This window comes from Triticum urartu, chromosome 3, assembly GCF_003073215.2.
Source record: "Triticum urartu cultivar G1812 chromosome 3, Tu2.1, whole genome shotgun sequence".
Lineage (NCBI taxonomy): Eukaryota > Viridiplantae > Streptophyta > Magnoliopsida > Poales > Poaceae > Triticum > Triticum urartu.
This window is the reverse complement of record NC_053024.1, coordinates 29,518,102-29,537,674: the sequence shown is the minus strand read 5'-3', so window position 1 is coordinate 29,537,674 and position 19,573 is coordinate 29,518,102. Positions and strand designations below refer to the sequence as shown.

Below are 19,573 nucleotides of genomic sequence, written 5' to 3'. Positions count from 1 at the left end.
AATTAAACTCATGCACCCTATAATTTCAATTAAACTCATGCACCCTATAATTTCAATTAAACTTGTAGGGAAATGATCTGACCGAATCAATGGATGAAGAATTGAGATGGGTTTCCATGGGTTTTGATCCTGTCGTCATGACATGCGAAAAGTATGATGTGAATGGGTATCGCTTCCATACAGAGGAGCACCAGAACAGTCGGCCTGATCCCAAAACCATAAATACCGGAGTCTTCACTGAAGGAGATAATAAAGTAGATTACTACGGAAGGGTAGGAAAAATATACGAGCTTACATTCAAACGTGGCCGCGAACACCTAAGTCTCACTGTGTTCAAATGCCGATGGTTCGACCCCAAAAAGGGTCTGAGACATACACGTTCTGTTGGTTTAGTTGAAGTTAAAACATCAACCGTCTATGCCGGAGCTGATCTCTTTATCGCCGCTACCCAGGCCACACAAGTATATTATCTGCCTTACCCATGCCAGAAAGAGTACCTAAAGGGTTGGGAAGTTGTGTTCAAGGTGTCGCCGCATGGTAAGCTACCGGACCCGAACGATGATGATTACTACAACATAAACCCCATGACATACGAGGGAGTGTTCTATCAAGAGGAACATGATGACGTGGTCCGAAACAACGAGGATGATGACTTGGGTTATGTTGACCTGGACCCAAACGACGACGACGCACGGATTGATGGTGAGGCAGTTGTGAATCAAAGAGACATAATTATGCTTGAAAAGTTAAATGAAGACACTGACGATGAGGAAGAGCCTCCACCTCCGTCAGACAACGAAGAAGATATGCGTGATAGTGATGATGAGACCGGTCCACAAATAGATTACAATAGTGATGATTCATATGGGTTCTAGAAAATGTAAGTTCTTTTAATGATCATTACAATAGTATGCTTAATGTGCTCTTCTGGTATTAATGTTTTTCCTGTATGCTTGTTTAATTGATATCCTTACTAATTGTTTATTCTCTTCTCAATGCAGGTTTGCTAATCATGGGCAATCCAGCGGCGCTAGTTTCCTCAGTAAATTTAAAGGACTTACTCGGAGTGGACGAGCCCACAAGGTTCCCTCCCGACTACGCGAGGATGACACCTCACAGGGAGGTGGAGGGGTCGGGGGAGGAGACCCTAGAGGAGGAGGCGGTGGGGGGAGAGCCCCTAGAGGAGGAGGAGGTGGGGGGAGAGGCAACCGGGGCAAAAAACTCCGGGCCGTGTCTGAAATAGGAGGGTCTTCTTCGATGCCCACCTATACAGAGGCACCTTCTGAGTCTGAGGAGGAGGAGTATGTTCCTGATGGCGAGGAGGAGGAGGCCGAGGAGGAGGGTGAGGAGGAGGAGGCCGAGGAGGAGGGTGAGGAGGAGGGCGAGGAGGGTGGAGGGGAGGTTGATCCCGCGTTGTGGGGTGACTTGCCACCGGGTTCTTCGCAGGGGTGGCTGCGTGGTAATGCCGGACTACCTACACCACCTTCTATCGAGGAGCACAAGTGGCTCATTGAACCTGTGGGGACAGAGTAAGTGCCTCTCAATCATATTTTCAACACATGACAACATTTTCTTATTGTACACATGGCAATCATTTGATTCTTTTGCAGAAACTGGATCCTTCGCGGAAAGGGCCGTAAACCGAACGGCCTTATCACTGTTCTGTTGAAGGAGTTTTGGCCTGGCCTATTCTGCCCGCGGCTAGACAGGGACCCGCAGCAGCGGGTTTTGGCCACGAGCTGGGCCACTATGAGGCTTGCAGCAATGCGGAGTACGGGACGACCGCTAAGGCCATGATCACCAAATTTTGGGTAAGTTCTCTTCTGAATCACTTGTCTTCAGTTTCGTTCATAGTTTATCATTGAATCACTCAACTGATGCCTTGTTTGCTTCTGGTTTATGCATGATTGCAGCAACTCTATAGAGTTCTTGACGAGCACAAGGCCAGAGCCGACGTGGTCTTGCTTGCGGCTGCGAAGAAGAAAGCTCGTCAGTTGCAGTACGAGGTGCGCTGGGTTGCCGTCTCGCAGTACTACCACTACTACCTGCACCAAAAGATGACCAAAACTCAAGCGCAGAAGCTACGACTTACCTTGAGCAAGGAGCAGTTCATGATGGTAACTATTACTAACTTTTCATTGTTTCAAGCAGTCAACTATATGTTTCGTGCTCACATGTCATGCTTCCAAAATTTGCATAGGTTGTTCCTCGTTGGTGCTATGGAAGGCATGACGGATGGGCGAGTTTGGTGGATAGGTGGCTCGGCGCCGATGCAGAGTTTGCTGCCAAGAGCATCAAGGCCCGGGCTAACCGTGGAGACGACGGGACACACGGCCAAGGAAACAGGAACCACTGGGGCTTCAAGGCCATGAAGGTATATCTATGCGCATGATGCATTTTTGTTCTTCTTTACGTCATGTTCTTATGTATGGCTGACTTCTATTTGACGTTGTAGGAGGACAAGTTGAAGAGGCCGCTCTCAGACATGGAGTCGTGGAAGATGGCCCGCGAGCGGAGTCATCGCAAGGAGGGCAAGAGCCAGTACTACGGCAAGACCGAGGAGCACCTGGGGTCTTACATTCATCACTATCAGGAGTTGCATCCGGATGTTCCTGTTGCTGAGGTCGCCCAGTCTCAGATCGACGACACGGCGGTGGTGGCCATCCAGGGGAAGAAGAATGGCCGGTATCCGTGTTTCGATGGCTTGATCACTCCTTCGATCTCGTACACACAGCCTCGGGCTACCAACCAGAGCCAGTTAGAGAGTACGGGGCGTTCACAGACTCCCTTAGCCCGCTAGCATGCTGTAAGTACTTCCTCTTTATCTTTTTCTATCTTGCATTCTCAGTTTATTTTCAGCATTGCTCACTTAGAAACAACCTAAATTATGTAGGCATATAAGGAGTTTGTCGAGCATAGGAATCTCGAGGTGCGGGAGTACTTGAAACGAGTGAAGGCAAACGATGATTACAACCGTCAGATGATGACGGTTAGTTTTGCCCTCTTAAAACCAAGCTAAAATTTTGCACTTTCATTCCTTCTGATCTTCTAGTTTGCTTATTTAACTAACATTCAGGCTATGTTGGCGTCTTGGACTAACCGCACGGATCCACCACAAATGGGACCCCCACCACCACCTGCGGGAGAACCCCCACACGTGCCCACGTTCGATGAATGGGTGGCACTAGGCAGTGATGGTCCGGTTAGTACATTTGCATAACTACTAGCAAACTAGTTCTCGTTCATGAAACACTATCATATCATATTTACCGTTAGAATCTTTTCTGAAACATGTAGGGGACCGGTGGCTCGACTCCTGCTCCGTCGACCCCAGTCACTCCGATCTGGCAGAGTGGTGGTGGTCGCGATGGCGGTTTTGGCGGAGGTGGTGGTGGTGGTTTTGGCGAAGGTGGTGGTGGTTATGGCGGAGGTGCTCTTGCTTGATGATTCCTTGCATGTGGCCATCGTCCCATGCCTTTCATATTCCTACTTTTATCATGTTTCATGTCTTGCACTACTTTTATGTTCATGAACTTCCGTCGGTGATGATCTTTAGATGATGTGATGAACTTGAGTATGTTTAGATGATGATGGTGAACTTGAGTATGTTTAGATGAACTTGAGTATGTTTACATGATGAATTGTCATATTTCTGCATAATTTCATATTGTTCTGTTTTGAAATGCTGTCAAATGAATTGGAAAAGAGAAAACAGGGGAAAAAAACTATGCCTACGGCAAAGCCGTCGGCATATATACGCCCAGGAGTTACCAGGGCTTGCCACGTGGCACATCTATGCCTACAGCAAAGCCGTAGGCATATATGAAAATCTATGCCGACGGCTTTGCCGTAGGCATAGCCCTGCTGCCAGGAGAAACCAGGAGATGCCACGTGGCAGAGATACGCCGACGGCAAAGCCGTCGGCATAGATAATCTATGCCGACGGCTTTGCCGTCGGCATATCTCTGCCACGTGGCATTGCGTGATTCGTGGGCGCTTTTGACGGCGCCGTCCGTTGCCGTCAGACGAAAAACACTGCTGACGGCTATACTATGCCGACGGCTGACGTCAGGCCGTCGGCATAGGACCCTATGCCGACGGCTATACTATGCCGACGGTCTGACAAGACTACGCTGACGACATCTACGCCGACGGCAGCCGTAGGCATATATCTATACCGACGGCCTGGGGGCCTATGCCGATGGCCCGTGGCCGTAGGCATAGCCCGCGAGTCCGGTAGTGAGATACCCTATTCTGGGATCTAGCTACCTTAATTGGTTTAAACTCGTTCTACCATGAAATACTTAATCTCACAAACTAGATTAGCAAAAGGCGATTTAACGAGGGAAGCATCCGACATCAAAGAGACACTCCCAGAGAGCCTGACTGCACCACAACAGGAAGGCTAGCCCATTGAAAGGTTAGCGACATTTCTACCATTTTTGCTTGAATCCCCGTTTCTAGAGCGTTGTAGTAGTAGAGCAATAGGGAGGCAAAGAAAACCTCACCATTGTTGTCCCTCAAAATCATGTCGGCTCCTACCGAGCCATCAAAGGAGAAGGATCCGTCCACCAACAAGGCCACCCAACCCACCGGCGACCAAAGAAACTATATGACTTATTGTGTGCAATAGCGCAAATTGTTTTTTTCTAAACACAAACAGTTTTGTTCAGATAAGAACGATATAACTGCAATTTTACGTCAAGAGCTTTTTAGTTGTTTTTGGTAGACAGAAAAATAACAATCCCTAACATCAACTAGTTGCCATTGATGAGAACCGCCCATGCCAAGAAGAGCATCATTATAACAAGCAACCATTTGTGCCTCCTTGAGGTTTTTTCAGCCGTTTGAGCCACCCACGTTGTCCAGGACCTGAAACGGATGAATGCACCTTCATCATGAAACAAACCGCTACCTGCGGCCATTGAAAAGCATTAAGAGCATTAACCGGCTTGAAAAGGATTAAGAGCATTAACCAGGTATTAGAAAAAAAACTAAAAAGATGTTTGGAATGTAGTTTTTTGTTTTAAAAACTGTTCAAATATTAAAAACATCCATATTTTAAAATTTATACAGGGCTTTCAAAATTTTTAAGAAAAATAAAAAATAAAATGTTCACAATTTCATAAATATGGCTGTTTTTTAAACATTTTCAACAATTGAAAAAGTTCACACTTTTGTAAAAATATAAAAATTGAAAATCAAATAAAAAATTCTATTTTCGAAAGAAAACACATTTTTTGTTACAAGTAGGAAATTAAATACTCACTGAAAACCAGTTATACAGGAAAAAAACGAAAAGCCGCTCGCTACAGCTTTTGTAGGGAAATCTCGCTCGCTAAAAGTACGACCAATGGGCAGCGCTAGGGGTGGACCGGCCGATTTTAGCCGACCTAAGGCAGCGTTATTTCGGTTTCTGTTATTCAGTTTTCTACTGGTTTCAGGAACATTCTAGAATGTTTTTCTTTCTCATTTTTTATTTTTGGTTTTCTTAATTCCCTTTTATTTTTCAAGTTTTTTTATTTTCTTTAAAAAATAAATATTAGTTTGGAAATTTCCAAAGATGTTTGAATTTACAGAATTGTTTGGTATTTTCAAATTATGTATGGATATTTCAAATTTTATTTGGGACATAGGAAAATGTTCACATTTCAAAAAAAATGTTTGGTACTTTTAGAATTTACTAAAATTTTTGATAATCTTCAGAAATTTCAAGTTTTCATTGAAAATTTTAAAACAATGTCCATTTTAATAGAAACAAATCTACTGAAAATAGGTAAAAATGTGAATCGCTACAATTAAGTGATTAGCCACCGCGCCTTGCTGATGGGATGGTCCACTCACCGACACCCTATGCAAAAGGTCAACATCTTGACGCACAACACGTATATAGGGAGTCTCGTCATTTTAAGTCCAGAATTCACACGAGAGCGATACAAACTATCCAAGGCTTGGCCTCGGGTTTGCCAAGTATAGTGTCAATCTGTTGTCACCATCCCTGAAGTCTTGCGCACGCATTATTCCAAGGTAACAACATTTTTGGCATGGAATACGGAAGTCTGTAATGCACCGTATTGAAACATGTCTCACACATAGAATAATATATGTCTTGAATGTTTCATAAATTCAAACCCATATTTGAAACACAACACAATCAAGTATCGTTTGATCAAAATACTCTCATATGATTATTCTTGCTTAGATTGGATGGTCATTAATGTAAAGTCGCCTGATGAATACCAAAACACATGAATGGCATGGTACCAAGGATGATGCAAAATATATTCTTAGAGTTTCCTCCCCTATCCTTGGCGGATGATGCAAAATCTGGTCATGGGATTGGCCACCCCAAACGCGATGTCTCAGACCCAACGAGAGTGCAAACTTGGCTAAACTATGTGCCTCAACATTGACCATGAACCTCGAAAGTAAAAGTACAATTAAAAGAATCTACTAAACTATTAATCTCACTGATGATTGCACGATTATTGCCCTGCCCTTTTTTTTTATAGCTCCAACCACTTCCTTTGCATCTGACGCAACCACTAGATGATGAAGATTGAGATCTTGTGCCAACGCAAGTGCCTCCCTATATGCTATAGTCTCCAAAATCATAGGATCATCAACTCCTCCGATAACAAAGGCTGAGCTACCCAAGTAAGTCCCATCCGCGTCTCTACACACGGCTACAGCAGAGCCCCCAACTCCCTTTCGGCACACAGCGTCTACATTTATTTTTGCATGGCCTGGAGGTGGGGCTTTTGGGCGCTGAACGTTGACATTGGATGTAGGCGCCCCTCCTTGATTTAGGGCCGTAAAAGGTTCAGACAAAATATTCAGCTCTTCTATGTATTTGTTAACGAATCCGTGAATAGTCTGGGGGCTTTGAAATATACCCTCGTGGATAGCTTTCGGACGCGCTGCCCGTATGGCCTATAGAGTAACCGCAAGCTCCATGAGATTAAATAGCCACTGTTTTGCATTTGGTTCGGTGATTGTTCCTAAGTTTTGCTCCAACTCATCATCATTTTTTTTGAGGCAACGCCAACTCATGATCCACTAGAGCCCAAGTATAGCCCGGAGGCCCTTTAACTAATAAAATAAAATAAAAACATATCCACGAGGCCCGCCTAGATCGGCCCATCGTTAGTAGCAGTACTCTTTTTCTTTTCTTTTTTTTGACATGAGTACTCTTCTTCTTTAGCAAGAAGAAAGGATACAGTCCCCGCCGCACCTTCAGACCCTCATAAGGTTCGTCGAAATAACTGGCGAAAAGGCTTGATCTTTATCTGCGGCGAGGTGCTTTTGGAGGAGGGTAGGCAGGATCCAGACATCCAGCAGGAGATGGGGGCCAAGAAGCCGCAGCCGCAGCCAGAGAAGCCCAAGCCGGACCCGCAGGTGCTAGTGCCGCCCGTCTTCGACTTCCCTCCCTTGGCTGCCCGCACCAGGTCGCCGTCGACTCCTCTCTTTCTTGAAAATTCTTTTTGATTATCAATTAGTACTTCCCCCTCTTGATTCCTATCGCTTGCGACTCCGAGATAATGTGCATTGTCTTGTCTCCCTCCCCCAAAAAATATGCATCTGGTGTATGTCGATTTCGTAACGCAAATCTCAGGGAAATTGGGGATTGAATGAAACTAGGATTTAGTGGGGTCTGCTAGAGATGCTCTAAACTATACAGACAATGGATTAGAGAGAAACTAGATAGAAGCTAAGTATTGGCATTGGAAACCATGGGGATTGAAGGAAACTATGGCTCGAGTTTAACCGGCGATTAGCAGTTGAACACCAGTTTAGCTGAAAGTTGAAATTGATAAAGATCTCCTTCTCGCGCTTGGCCCATCTGAGCCGTTCACATCTCCTGCTTCGCTGTGGACTGTCTGATGGTTTCGTTTTAACTGGAGAAGAAAACAAGAGCTGCTGACTGACGAACTGAAAGAATCGACATCCTGACAATCTGTCTCTCAAGACCTCTTCTCCAGAGTTAGCTTTCATTCAGACATCCGACATGACAATCTACCGCTCTTCTGTGGAAGGATTGCCTTTCATTTGCCCTACCTCGATCCAGCTAGTTCAGATGTGCTCCCTTCGTCCCACAATATAACACGTTTTTGCAAGCTGTTTTAGCTTGCAAAACATCTTATATTGTGGGGACGGAGGGAGTAGATATATGCATATGTGATAGGTGCCTCCATGCTCCTTGGGTATCTGTGTGCCGGAAGTGATCCTTCTGCAGTTAAGATGCGATATGTCCACTACTCTCAACATTATATATATCTCTGTTCCTCCTGATTCGTGTATGTGCACTCAAGTACCTAATCAATCATGCAGGATGTTGGTCCCGGCATATGAGCTCATGTTCGGGAAGCTCGCGCGACGCAGCCTCTTTGATGACTATTTCCATTCTGGGGGTGTGGACGCGCATATTGTGTTGAAGCAGTTGGGAGATTCTCATGCTGATCTGAATGCCAACGTATCCATCAAGCAAATGTATACCATTGCCGCTTTTTGTTGTATTTGGTTCTGTCCAGTTCATGACCATCTGGTTGTGTTTCAGTAGTATATATGGTTGCTGTTGAAGCTTGGTGTACAACGAGTTTCTCGACTTATGTATACACTCTTTTTGTTTTTTCTATATATACATGTAGCTGCTCTGTTTCAGGACCCGTCTCTTTTCCTGCAAGAGAAGTTGTTTTTCCTGACTTAATTCATTAGATGTCGACAAATGGGGGGGGGGGGGGGGGGGGCTTGCTTACTGCATAGTTTATTTACCATTGCTATATTAATTCCCTAATTCTTTAATGCATACTACTTGTTATGACATATTTTTCTTTGTAGGGATTTGAACGACCCCCATACATTTGTGGACCTTCTTGTGTCAACTTTGAAACCGTAAGTGATCTCTTGTTAGTCATGGACAGTTCTAATTAATTCTGTTATGCAAAGTGCAGAAATTGTACTGATTCGGCCTATAACTTGTATTTTCCAGCACAATGCGGCTGTCTTCAAGTGTTTACTATCCCAAGTATGGTATTGGCGCCTTTGGGACATTCCCTTTGAATATGGCAAACAGGTCGGTTGTATATCTTAACTGTGGCTGTCAATCGTCCATTTAGTTGTACATAGCTTCCCACTAACATCTTCATGAGACATTTCCATGACCAAGTACAAGACATTTCCATGACCAAGTAAAAGATGTTCTCTTTCTTGATTTGGAAATATGATTAGTAACATGGTGAATTTTATTCTTCTGTTTTGCAGAGCATGCTCAGAAGATTATGGTGTCATGGGTTTACGATATGGTTCAGAGAATCTATCAATTGGGGCCTCCTTCGTCCCATTTCCTTGTATGTTATTACTTATAGTTCCACTTGGAGTATTGAATTATAATTACAGAGTCAAAATATTATGTTCCACGTATTAGTATCAATTTTGAATCTATTTGCTTATGTTATTCTCTAACAAAATAATACCTGCATTCAGTTATGTCATGGAATGCTGATATTACTTTTGTTTGTAGCGCCAGGTGAGGTACCCTACGGTGCATGGTTGGTTGGGAGAAAAGGGAATTTAAGTGCAGGCGTACAATACAAACCGCTAGGTTTGTGTTACTAAACTTTCACTGATTGTCAGAGCAATATATTCTAGGCCAAGGATTTTGAGGCTCTTGCATATCCTTTTTTATTTGAATATTTGATACTCTTCTGTGTCCACATGGAAAATGCTCCTTTACATTTTTTAGGCTTTATGTTTACAATGTTTTACTCAACTTAGAAAGGACTATAAATAAGGTGCATACCATACAAGAGTGCTTTGGACAAGTTTTTTTTTTTATGTTATAAGGGTTTATACGCTGCAAATTCATTTTTTTCTACTAAAAAAATAGCATGTTGTTCATAATTTATAAAAAAAAATAGCATGTTGTTCATAAACGATAAACATCATGATGTCATATCATTTGATTTTTCTCTATAGTAGATTTCTCACTAGGATATTAGTAGATCCTACTGTGTATTTTATACTCAAGGAATTTAAAGAAATAAATGGGCAACTAGTCAAGTACATGTATCCACAAGTTTGTGCACTTGGAGACCTTTTCTTTTTATAAAATTACAGGATTTCCATGCTATGTACTCCCTCCGTCCCATAATGTAAGACCATTTTGCAGCTATGGACTTACATTATGGGACGGAGGGAGTATTAACTAGCTGCAATTCTAGGTTATTGTAATTTGGACTGCATCAAATTTAATGTTCTGCTGACATGTCATATATTTATTATTACAAGCATTTTCCTCTTAGGAGTCATGTGATTTATCTTACATAAAGACGATCAGGATAGAGATGTTCACTGTATTTAGACTTTGCAGCATTTTATTTTGTGTCACTGGCGAAAGCATTTTTGGTTTTCTCTTGTGTCTAAAAATATATAATCCCAACAGGTGGAATCAAGCATCCTATGCCTTTTACAGATGCGAAGAACTGGAATTTTGCAATCGGTTATGGTCTGGGCTCAACTAGCCCACTCAGCCCTTCATTTACTTTTGCACTAGAGCTCATTAGAAGTTCACAGGTTTGTATTTATACCTTATTATTTGACAAGAAAGATTCCTATTATTTGTTAGCTTGCAACGGCTTAGGTATTTTCACAAGATTATAAACAGAGTACCGGTCATGATGTGTATTCGTTTGTTAGCTTGCAATGGCTTACATAGTTTGACAGAATTATAAACAGACTGCCAGCCATGATCTGTATCTGATGCAGTGATGCATATAATTAAGATGCTCCGATTTTTAAATAATTAATACTGCTGAATTGTGAACATGATTATTCTCTAAAAAATTATCTAACTATACCATTCTCTGTTTATAATTTTCATAAGTTATTTACTTCTATAGTATGCACTTCTCTGTAACCAATGATCAATCACAGCGAAACATAGTTCTTATGCTAAAGGGGAACCTTGATATCTCTTACATGTAGTTTTCCCTTCATCAAATCTCATTTGCAATAAAATTTACATGTAATTATTCTCACACAATGGCATTTCCTTGTCCTTGGTGTGCAGCTGGTTGCATCATTCTATCAGCACCATATTTCTGGAAAGGTAAGTGCAATTGCATTTCATTTCTTGATACCTAGAGTTCCCTCCTGCAACTAGAATCGAGATTTAAAAGATATCTCCTTTATCCTAGTTAGTAATTTACTCAAGCAGTTCATACTGCTAGCCCTTGGTGACTGGTTTATTTGTCCTCTATTTGTTCTTTTAGGAAAACATTTTTCTTGAAAGGTTTTAGCAAAACATTTTGATAGACTACAATATTTAATTTGGGGGTATATTATATTTCATTTCTTCGAATAATAATGTCTAATGCATGCATTAAATTTTTATTATGAGCATTTAAAACAAATATCACATCGTTTGGAATTCTAGCAGAATAAAATCCAATTTGGGATTACTTTCTAAAATTACGAAATTAGGAGAAATCATAACCACCCGGTGAATTACAGGAGCGACACTTAGCAGAAAGAATTTTGTCCTTCATGAGTTCAAAGACGAAATTGCATTATTTAGATATTTCATTCTAACCAACAGTCTGCATATGACATCAGGAACTAAAAAATCGGGGTGAACCTGATATTTTTGGAACTTTAAACTACATTGATCTTGGACTTGAGCTAGCCGCAAGGTAAAAGAAGGCATATTTGTCAGTCTTGCGACCGATTCAGTTTATTACAACTCTATCTTGTGTGAACTTTAGGGTGGATAAAGACAAACCAACAGACGATGTTGGCAATTCCTCGTTTCAGGTAGCTGCAAGTTGGCAGCTTAATACTGATTTACTTGTAAAGGTCAGCTGCACCTCAGTTATTTTCTTTTATGACAGTGTATCCTGGCAACAATGCTTCATAAGCATTTCCTGTCTTGATGGTTTGTTTTGGAGTACTGCATATTTCTTACAGAATCCTGCATGATCTGAATTATTTCACTTGAAGTTATTTTGAAATTCCTGTAAAATTAAGAATTCATTGAAAAATATTTTTGTCGAGTAGTCAACGCGGTGGCAATATTCAGGAGAACTCACCCTGTGGGAGATTTATAACTTACATGTTTTGCCTTCCTTCAAACATTTTCCTCCAGTTATATAGTATGTACTAAATTTGGAGTTATCTATTCATGTCTTGATTTATTTAAGAATCATCATTGTTATTTTCTTACCAGGGGAAGTTAGGCCCCTCCAAGTCTTCTGCAGCATTCGCGTATAAGTTTCCACCCTTCTTTACATGTAGTGTCACAGGTTTGCAACCCTTCAATTCCTTGAAATAATTTTATTTGCAGGCACAACCTTGTTATAGCCTACTCCCTCTGTATATGTAAGACGTTTTTTGATACAAAGGGAGTATCAAAAAACGTCTTATATTTTGATACAAAGGGAGTATTTTTTTAAAGGCTGCTACATAAAAAATTGCTCCCGAGCTTCTCTATGTTCATGTGGCCATAATATATTATCTAATTCAGCTCTACGCCTTCTTCAACAAAAATCCAATGTTTCCCATATTCATAGCAGAATTTTCGAAATACATTCAGCCCTAAATATCTTACTTACTTATACTAAGTACCTTAGTGTTCCTATATATTGGGGACTGACTGCTCGAGAATCTGATGCAAGATGTTTTGATGCCGGCCTTTAACTCATGTTATAGTTTTTGTTAGACAAGTAGAATTGTAAATTAATGATTTCTAAGTAGACCATGAAGACACAATACATGAACAATAATATTATTTTTTTTGAAACGCGGCCCCTTAGGCCCAATTCATTAGAATAGAGTTGCCCGGTTAATTTATGGATACCCGAGCGAAAACCGTTACAACACGCCCTCAAGAAAGGTCACCCGGCCTACCTGGCACCAACAAGACCACACACACCACCGAGAAGAGGACACCATCGAGGCTTCATGTATTGTCATCGTCATCATCTCTCCCCGAGTAGGCGACTCCAACTTCGCCGTAGACAACCCGTGAAGACCCCTTCGAAACAAACGACACACGACGACCTCGCCAGCCAAAGCCAAACAATCGACCGAAGAGTCGAGGATCGGCAGCTCTGATTTCGCCGATGCGCTTCACAGGAGAAAGTTGCATGCCTCGCACCGACCTAACCCAGCGCAACCTCTGGAGAGCACCATCCGCTCAAACCACCCTCAAGGAGTCATCGATGCCGCACGGGCCCCGCCACATGCAACTCCAACTTTTCTGTCGCTGTGAGAAACAAGCGCAGGCACACTCATTGGCGAACCGGGCCGTCGACATCAGAAGGACAAGCCGCGACCCAGCTCTGCATGACATCATCGTTGTCGCCACACAAGTCGCAACACCAACCACTCGCATCACCGGTTGGGCACTTGCCAACCGTGATGCCATGCACGTCCAGGCGAAGGGAAGCACAGGGTAGGATCGCCGGTCTTCAAAACAACGCCCCAAAGGGGGAAACGGCGCGTCGTTGCCCGACCTAGATGGGTCTAGGCTTTCGCCTGAAGAACGAGATCCAAGGATGAAGCGGGTCGAAGAACACCACGTCGGTGCCCTCAAGAAAGGGAACGGCGCCCGAAGGCGCCGCCGCCGCCGGCTGGGCAAAGCTTGCACTCGGAGCAGACCTGACGAACACCCTCAGGCAGCCGACCGAAGCTAGCCTGCATAGTAACCGTGCCGTCGCCACATAGGGACCACCACACAGCCCATTCGTCTCGCTATCGGCCACCATGGTCACCGGGATGACCGACAGCGCAGCACCGCCGCAAAGGCCACCACAACAGCAGACGTGCGAGAAGCGCGCCCAGATCCACCAGAAGCCGCAGCCCTCGCGCCGCAATGACGCAGACAAAGGAAACGCTCCGCCGCCACCTTCCCGTCGAATGCGCGGGCTTAGGCGGCGGCGATGCGGAGGGGAGAGGGGGGGGGGGGGGGGGGGGGGGGGGGGGGGGGGGGGGGGGGGGGGGGGGGGGGGGGGGGGGCAGGAGTGGTGGCCTTGCGGCGGCGGTGCTGGGTTCCCCAGTGTCGCCCGAGCAAGGCGACGCGGTGGTCGGGAGAGGTATTTGGCCAAATACATGAACATATCAACAAGAATTATCAGTAACTAATTATTTGTGGTAGACATGTTAGTGTTCTTTCAAGCTTTCATCTGCTTTCTTAACAATGTTTCCTATTTGCAGTTGAAAATGATCATTTGAATGGTACGAGATCGTATGGATTGGGAATTGGTGTTGAGGATTTCAGAGAGCCCAGGTTGCAGTCTATGTCACATATATATGATTCTATCGCTAGTAGTATCATGAACTAAACCAATATGTTTTGTTTACAAATATTCTGATTAATGTTGTACTGATAAGATTATTTCCTATCTTAATGCAGATACCAAACACTTGATGAAGATTGTAAGGTGTTGAAACAACATGACATGGACGCCGATGGAAAGGAGCGCGTCCTTGAGTTTGACTTTGTTCGGGGCAACTATGACAATTTACCCAGGGAGTTGAGGCCTATCGACAAAGTATTGTAATTGTAGGTTGTTACGATACTTACTGGAGTCGGGAAACCCCACAAAATTATAGTTATTGTGGGCGTTAGATTAGTTGATCAACTGCTTTGGTAAGGACAATCATGTGCTGAGACGAACTGTACCTCGAAATACAATGCTATTGTACACAGCTGTTAAATGTTCTAGAAATAGTTCTTCAACTATCAGAAGTCTCAGGTGGTCTGAGTTCTTTTTTTCTCTCTTGAACTCGGCCCCGTACGATCGCGAATACTTGATTCACTAAAAAGGAACTTGATTCACTAAAAAAGGAATAGGGTTGTCGGGTTGATTTTTCACAACAGCCGCCCCCATGTGTTCATGCATGCAAAGACGCACAAAATCAAGTTAAAAAAACACCCTTGAGGTTGTCATCAAGTCATCGCCATCACTCCTCCGCGAGCGAGTGACTCCAACTTCACCGTTGATGTCATCAACCAAGCCCTCGCTAAAACAGACATGGGAACCTATGCCGTCCTATGCCACTATGGCGACGAGGCATGTAGGAGAAAAGCATTGAGCCAGCGCCTACCAAGCCTTGCAGCCGAACACCCATCTCGTGTCATGGTCAAGCATAGGCACGACGAAGTCTTGCACGTCGGAAGACAGAACAACTACTGAGCCTCAGCCCGAACCCAGCTCCGCTTGAAGCCGCCATCATTATCGAACAAGAAACCATGCCACACTGATCCAAGATCACCACCTTAGCATCCCTACAGCAAGCATCGAATAAGGAAGGATCAACGACCAGGAACATGTCCCCATCGTCCGATTTGAGGAAGGATCAACGACCTCTCTCCCTGGCTTGATTTTTTGTCCAAAAGGACCCCCTGGCCAACGGAATTGTTAAAAAGGACTACCCGTGGATATAATTGACAAAAAGGACCCCCTCGGCTGTGGCGGCAGGCGCGGCAGGCGACACGTGGCACATGCCGCCACGCCTGGAGGCGGCGGGCCCTGCCGCCACGCCTGGTGGCGGCTACCGAGGCAGAACGTGTTTACTAGAGTTGCTTGTACCGGGATGGAACGGGGCGGGCCTGGTGGGCCACGCCGCCAGAGGACGAGGCGGCCGGCGCTGCTCCTGTCGCTCGCGGGCCCAGCTTGTGGGAACATGCCGCCACTACCAGAGGCGGCATCTCTGCTACACGCACGACAACGGACGCTTACGGCGCTGATTCCCGGGCGCGATAGCGATGCTGACGGCGGTGATTCCCACGCGCGGGAATATGAACGTTGATGCCCTGCTTTTCTGCTTTTGGTTCTTTTGCCCGGGAATCGGTCCTGCTTTTGCTTCTTTTGCCTCAGCGGATTGGACGGCACTGCCAGAATCGCTCTGGCTATTGCTTGAGCGGATGCGACGGCACTGCGGGATCCGATGCTGCGGGAACCTGTTGTGCCAACACTACCGGGATCCTAAAATTTCCTGCCTAATTTCGTCTGTTCGAGCTTATTTTCTCGCCATCATTTGTCGTCTGAGCCTATAAAAGGAGACACCGAGGCTCTCGTCATCCTCGTCCAGCCATCCTCGAAATCGCCACGGCGCAAAGTATGTAACACATTTTTTCAGTCGGTATGAGTTTGCCTTGCTCGGATCAAAGCATTAGGCCGAGGAAAATGAAGAATGCAAGTTTGCCTCCGGGGGTGGCAGTCCTGCGATGTTGGTGTGGCGATCTTTGCAAGGTGAAGGAGGTGACGGATTTTTCAGATTGGTTGGGCATGAAGTTTTTCATATGCGCCAATTATGAGGAAGATCCACCCGTAGCTATTTTAGAGTATGACATGCCTCCGGTATGCTTTAACCATCACGAATAGATATTGTTGGTATTTTGATTGATTCTTCAATAACATTATTGTTTCTTGTTGTAGTCTTCTCCGCCACTGTGCATGTACTATCGTTGGATTGACACGGAGATGCCGGCTTGGGCAGTGACTGAGATTCGTGAAAGAAGTTGCCGTGCGTGGAATAGTTTCTATGCGGAAGAGCGACGCGAGAAGGCGGAAGCTGAGGAGAAAGCAGAGCAAGAGAGAGAGTTAAAAGAATACTATGCGGAGCAACAGCGGTTTTTTTAGGATTTAGGAAAGAAAAACAGGGAAGAGGCTCGTCGCATGGAGGAGCAGGAACGGCAGCGAAAGGAGCCTTGTGAGGCGGAGAGACAAAGAAAGAAAGAAAGGGCACGTGAGGCCAAGGCAGCAGAAGAAGTTGGCGATGGAAAAGAAAAATATCCACGCTGGACTCAGTAGATTCCTGTGGTAATATTTTAAATTTTGCAATTGTTTGTATCTTAATTTCTGCAGTTTAATGTAGTTTTATTTCAATAGTTAAATGTAGCTTTATTTCAATAGTACGATGTATCTTATTTTCAGTTGTACCATGTCGTAATGAAAAAAAATATAGTTTTAAAATAAAATGTGGCATTTTCTTTCCCTCCACTAATTATTGAACATCGTGCAACAACTACAAAATGAAATTAAGATAGAACATAATGCCCTACAATAAGAAAGTACAAACTAATAATGCAAGTACATCTGAATTAAATGGTACAACTGGAATACAACTTAAAAACTACATGAAGGCATCATCGTCATCCTCCGTCGATGCAGAACTCTTGCACTTCGAGTATGCAGAACTCTTACCCTTGGACGATGCAGAACTCTTGCCCTTCGAGGATGCAGTACTCTTGCCCTTGGACGATGCAGAACTCTTGCCCTTCGAAGATGCAGAACTCAGAAGCGGTGGCATGAAGATATCATCTTCGTCCTCGCTATCGTCAGTCCATAAATATGGATGCTTTGCTGTAGTCCTTCTGAAAGTTTCACTCTTCGGCTCCACTACCTTCTTCCACCTTACATGCAACCTAAGAAGTTCTTTACGTACCTCCTCATAGGTCCTTTCAGGCCACCCATACCTACGTAATTCGTGAGCCAACTCATTCATTATGGTGTCACTACAGGTGAGTTCGTCCCATGGAACTATCCTATTGTCCATCCTGAAATCGGTGGCTAGCCTCAGAAGACATCTGCTCATCCCAGGATGAAAACTACGATTGAAAGGGTAATGGGACATCTCGACTACACTACACTGGACTGCTTATCCACCTCTGTGTGAATGGGGTTTTATAGGTAGAGAGGAGAAAATGGCAGGAAAGAACGACTACGGTATTGGCGGGAACATATGGCGGGAAGGGGTTGGCGGGAAACGGGTGGCGGGAAGATATGGCGGGAAGGGATTGGCGGGAAACGGGGGGCGGGAACATATGGAGGGAAAGAATTGGCAGGAAAATATTGAGGGGAAATGGGTTGCACGAAAATATTTTTTTAATGTCTAAAATGGGCAATGGTTGCACAGTATTCATAAGCCAAAATTAAAAAAAAAACATTGTTGCCGACTGGTGCATTTTTATTTCAGCATACATAGATGTTTAAACCGGAAAGTCTGATACTGACATATGTAGATACAATGGGTGGCACACGTGGATAGATGAATCACCCTTGTCGACGACGGCCACCTGGCCTTTCCTTAGGACCGGAAAGCGACAAGCGATTAAGTGGTCGAGTTACACGAAGATCGCAGCCGTACTCCAGTTCGGCTTCCTGTGTCCGCGACTCCTGCGTAGGTGGCGAAGTCTGGAATCCTTGTTGCGAACCTGATGCATAATTGTAAGCGTATGGTTGTGACTCCTCGGGGATAAAAGATGGGCCAATAACGTCCCCTCCGAAAAATTATGTAACTATTGTTGTAACCGTGTCGCCATGATCATATGATGCTCCCCGTATGCATGTGTTGATGCCATGTTGGGTGTCCTCATCGTCCCAATTAATATCAGGTATGTCCTGCATATAGAAACATTGTAAACAAACTGTTAGACGATAATATATGATATCATTGTAAATGCATTAAAATGTAAACATGACTACCTGATCAGATCCCTCGCATGTACTGTCTGGCCATTACTAAACAGTATAACTCAGCTAGTTAGGGCCCCTCGCAGCGATTTGACGCCCTATACCGTCGGATCCCACGAACGGATGTACAGGATCGTTCGAACGTTCGACTGCGCGTCCCAAACATCACAGGGCCGCTGCTCTGGAGATGGACCTAGAAGCTCTCTCGTTGATTGGGCCGAAAAACTCCCGCAGGGCCTGCTAGGCCACGTGAGTCTGCGCAAGGCAGGGCTCGTCCCACGTCGATCGACTACCCTTTCCTTCTCCCATGAAACCTAATAGCGCGGACGACGGCGGCAGTGGACGGCGCCTAGATGCCGGTGACATTCATCCCGTGGCTCCTTTCCTTCTCTATTCTTTCCCGTGGCTCCACTCTCGCTTCCCATGACAGTACATCGCCCCACCGCGCACTCCCCTCGCCGGTTGGTCGTGTGTCCCATCGACTAATTTAGTGGCAAACAGGTTCACGATGAACAACGGGCTGTGAGTAATAACTCTAAAGTTCGTGCTGGTGGAGACTTTGTATTGTACCACCTGCAAAATAGTTTCTAATTTCTCTCATCTATGTTGCTACAAACTGCAGAGTGGCTCATGGCAGGGAAGCTGTGTTGTCTTGGTGCTAGAGCGCACGAAATTCAGTATCATGACTAGCGTCAAGGGCATTGAGGAGTATATGCTATCTCGCTCTGGTTCCTCCTTTCTATCTCAATGAACTAGAAAGGTCACCCAGTGCAATGATTCAGGGTTGTTGCATCCTCTATCTGAATGCTGCATTCAGGATGAGCAAGGAGAAGAGTGACAAGAAGATCGTTTAAGAATATAAGAAAATTTGTGTTGCCATTGACGGTGCCTGATCCACCATCTTGCCCAATTAACTCTCCAACTCTTTTGCAGACTTGACAAGGCCTATTTGCCGTGTTGGCATACGCTGACATGGACATTGTCACGCCCTTTTCTACTCGCCGAGCAAATCACCAACTCGCAAATGGTGAAACTGATTTCAACACAGGTAATAACAGCAAGCAGACCACATATGCATTCGTTCTTGGTATCCACTG

At 44.5% G+C, this 19,573-nt stretch overlaps 2 protein-coding genes and 1 long non-coding RNA gene across 3 annotated transcripts; all 3 read left to right on the top strand.

Moving 5' to 3' along the window:
• The first annotated feature begins 1,792 nt into the window (after nucleotides 1–1,792).
• On the top strand, nucleotides 1,793–2,762 carry LOC125546550. The gene is made up of 5 exons (XM_048710774.1): nucleotides 1,793–1,811; nucleotides 1,914–2,117; nucleotides 2,201–2,374; nucleotides 2,456–2,685; nucleotides 2,735–2,762. Exons 1-5 carry the CDS (start codon nucleotides 1,794–1,796, stop codon nucleotides 2,760–2,762), a joined length of 654 nt encoding a protein of 217 aa, XP_048566731.1. The 5' UTR covers nucleotide 1,793.
• Nucleotides 2,763–2,841: 79 nt separating this feature from the next.
• On the top strand, nucleotides 2,842–3,390 carry LOC125547790. Its single transcript, XR_007300775.1, has 3 exons — nucleotides 2,842–2,989; nucleotides 3,077–3,202; nucleotides 3,298–3,390. It is a non-coding gene; the product is annotated as an uncharacterized LOC125547790 (long non-coding RNA).
• Nucleotides 3,391–7,344: 3,954 nt separating this feature from the next.
• LOC125546548 lies at nucleotides 7,345–14,558 on the top strand. Its single transcript, XM_048710773.1, has 13 exons — nucleotides 7,345–7,448; nucleotides 8,332–8,490; nucleotides 8,839–8,892; nucleotides 8,990–9,073; nucleotides 9,262–9,347; nucleotides 9,521–9,601; nucleotides 10,442–10,572; nucleotides 11,069–11,107; nucleotides 11,614–11,690; nucleotides 11,763–11,853; nucleotides 12,224–12,299; nucleotides 14,212–14,284; nucleotides 14,411–14,558. Exons 1-13 carry the CDS (start codon nucleotides 7,345–7,347, stop codon nucleotides 14,556–14,558), a joined length of 1,203 nt encoding a protein of 400 aa, XP_048566730.1.
• The last annotated feature ends 5,015 nt before the right edge of the window (nucleotides 14,559–19,573 follow it).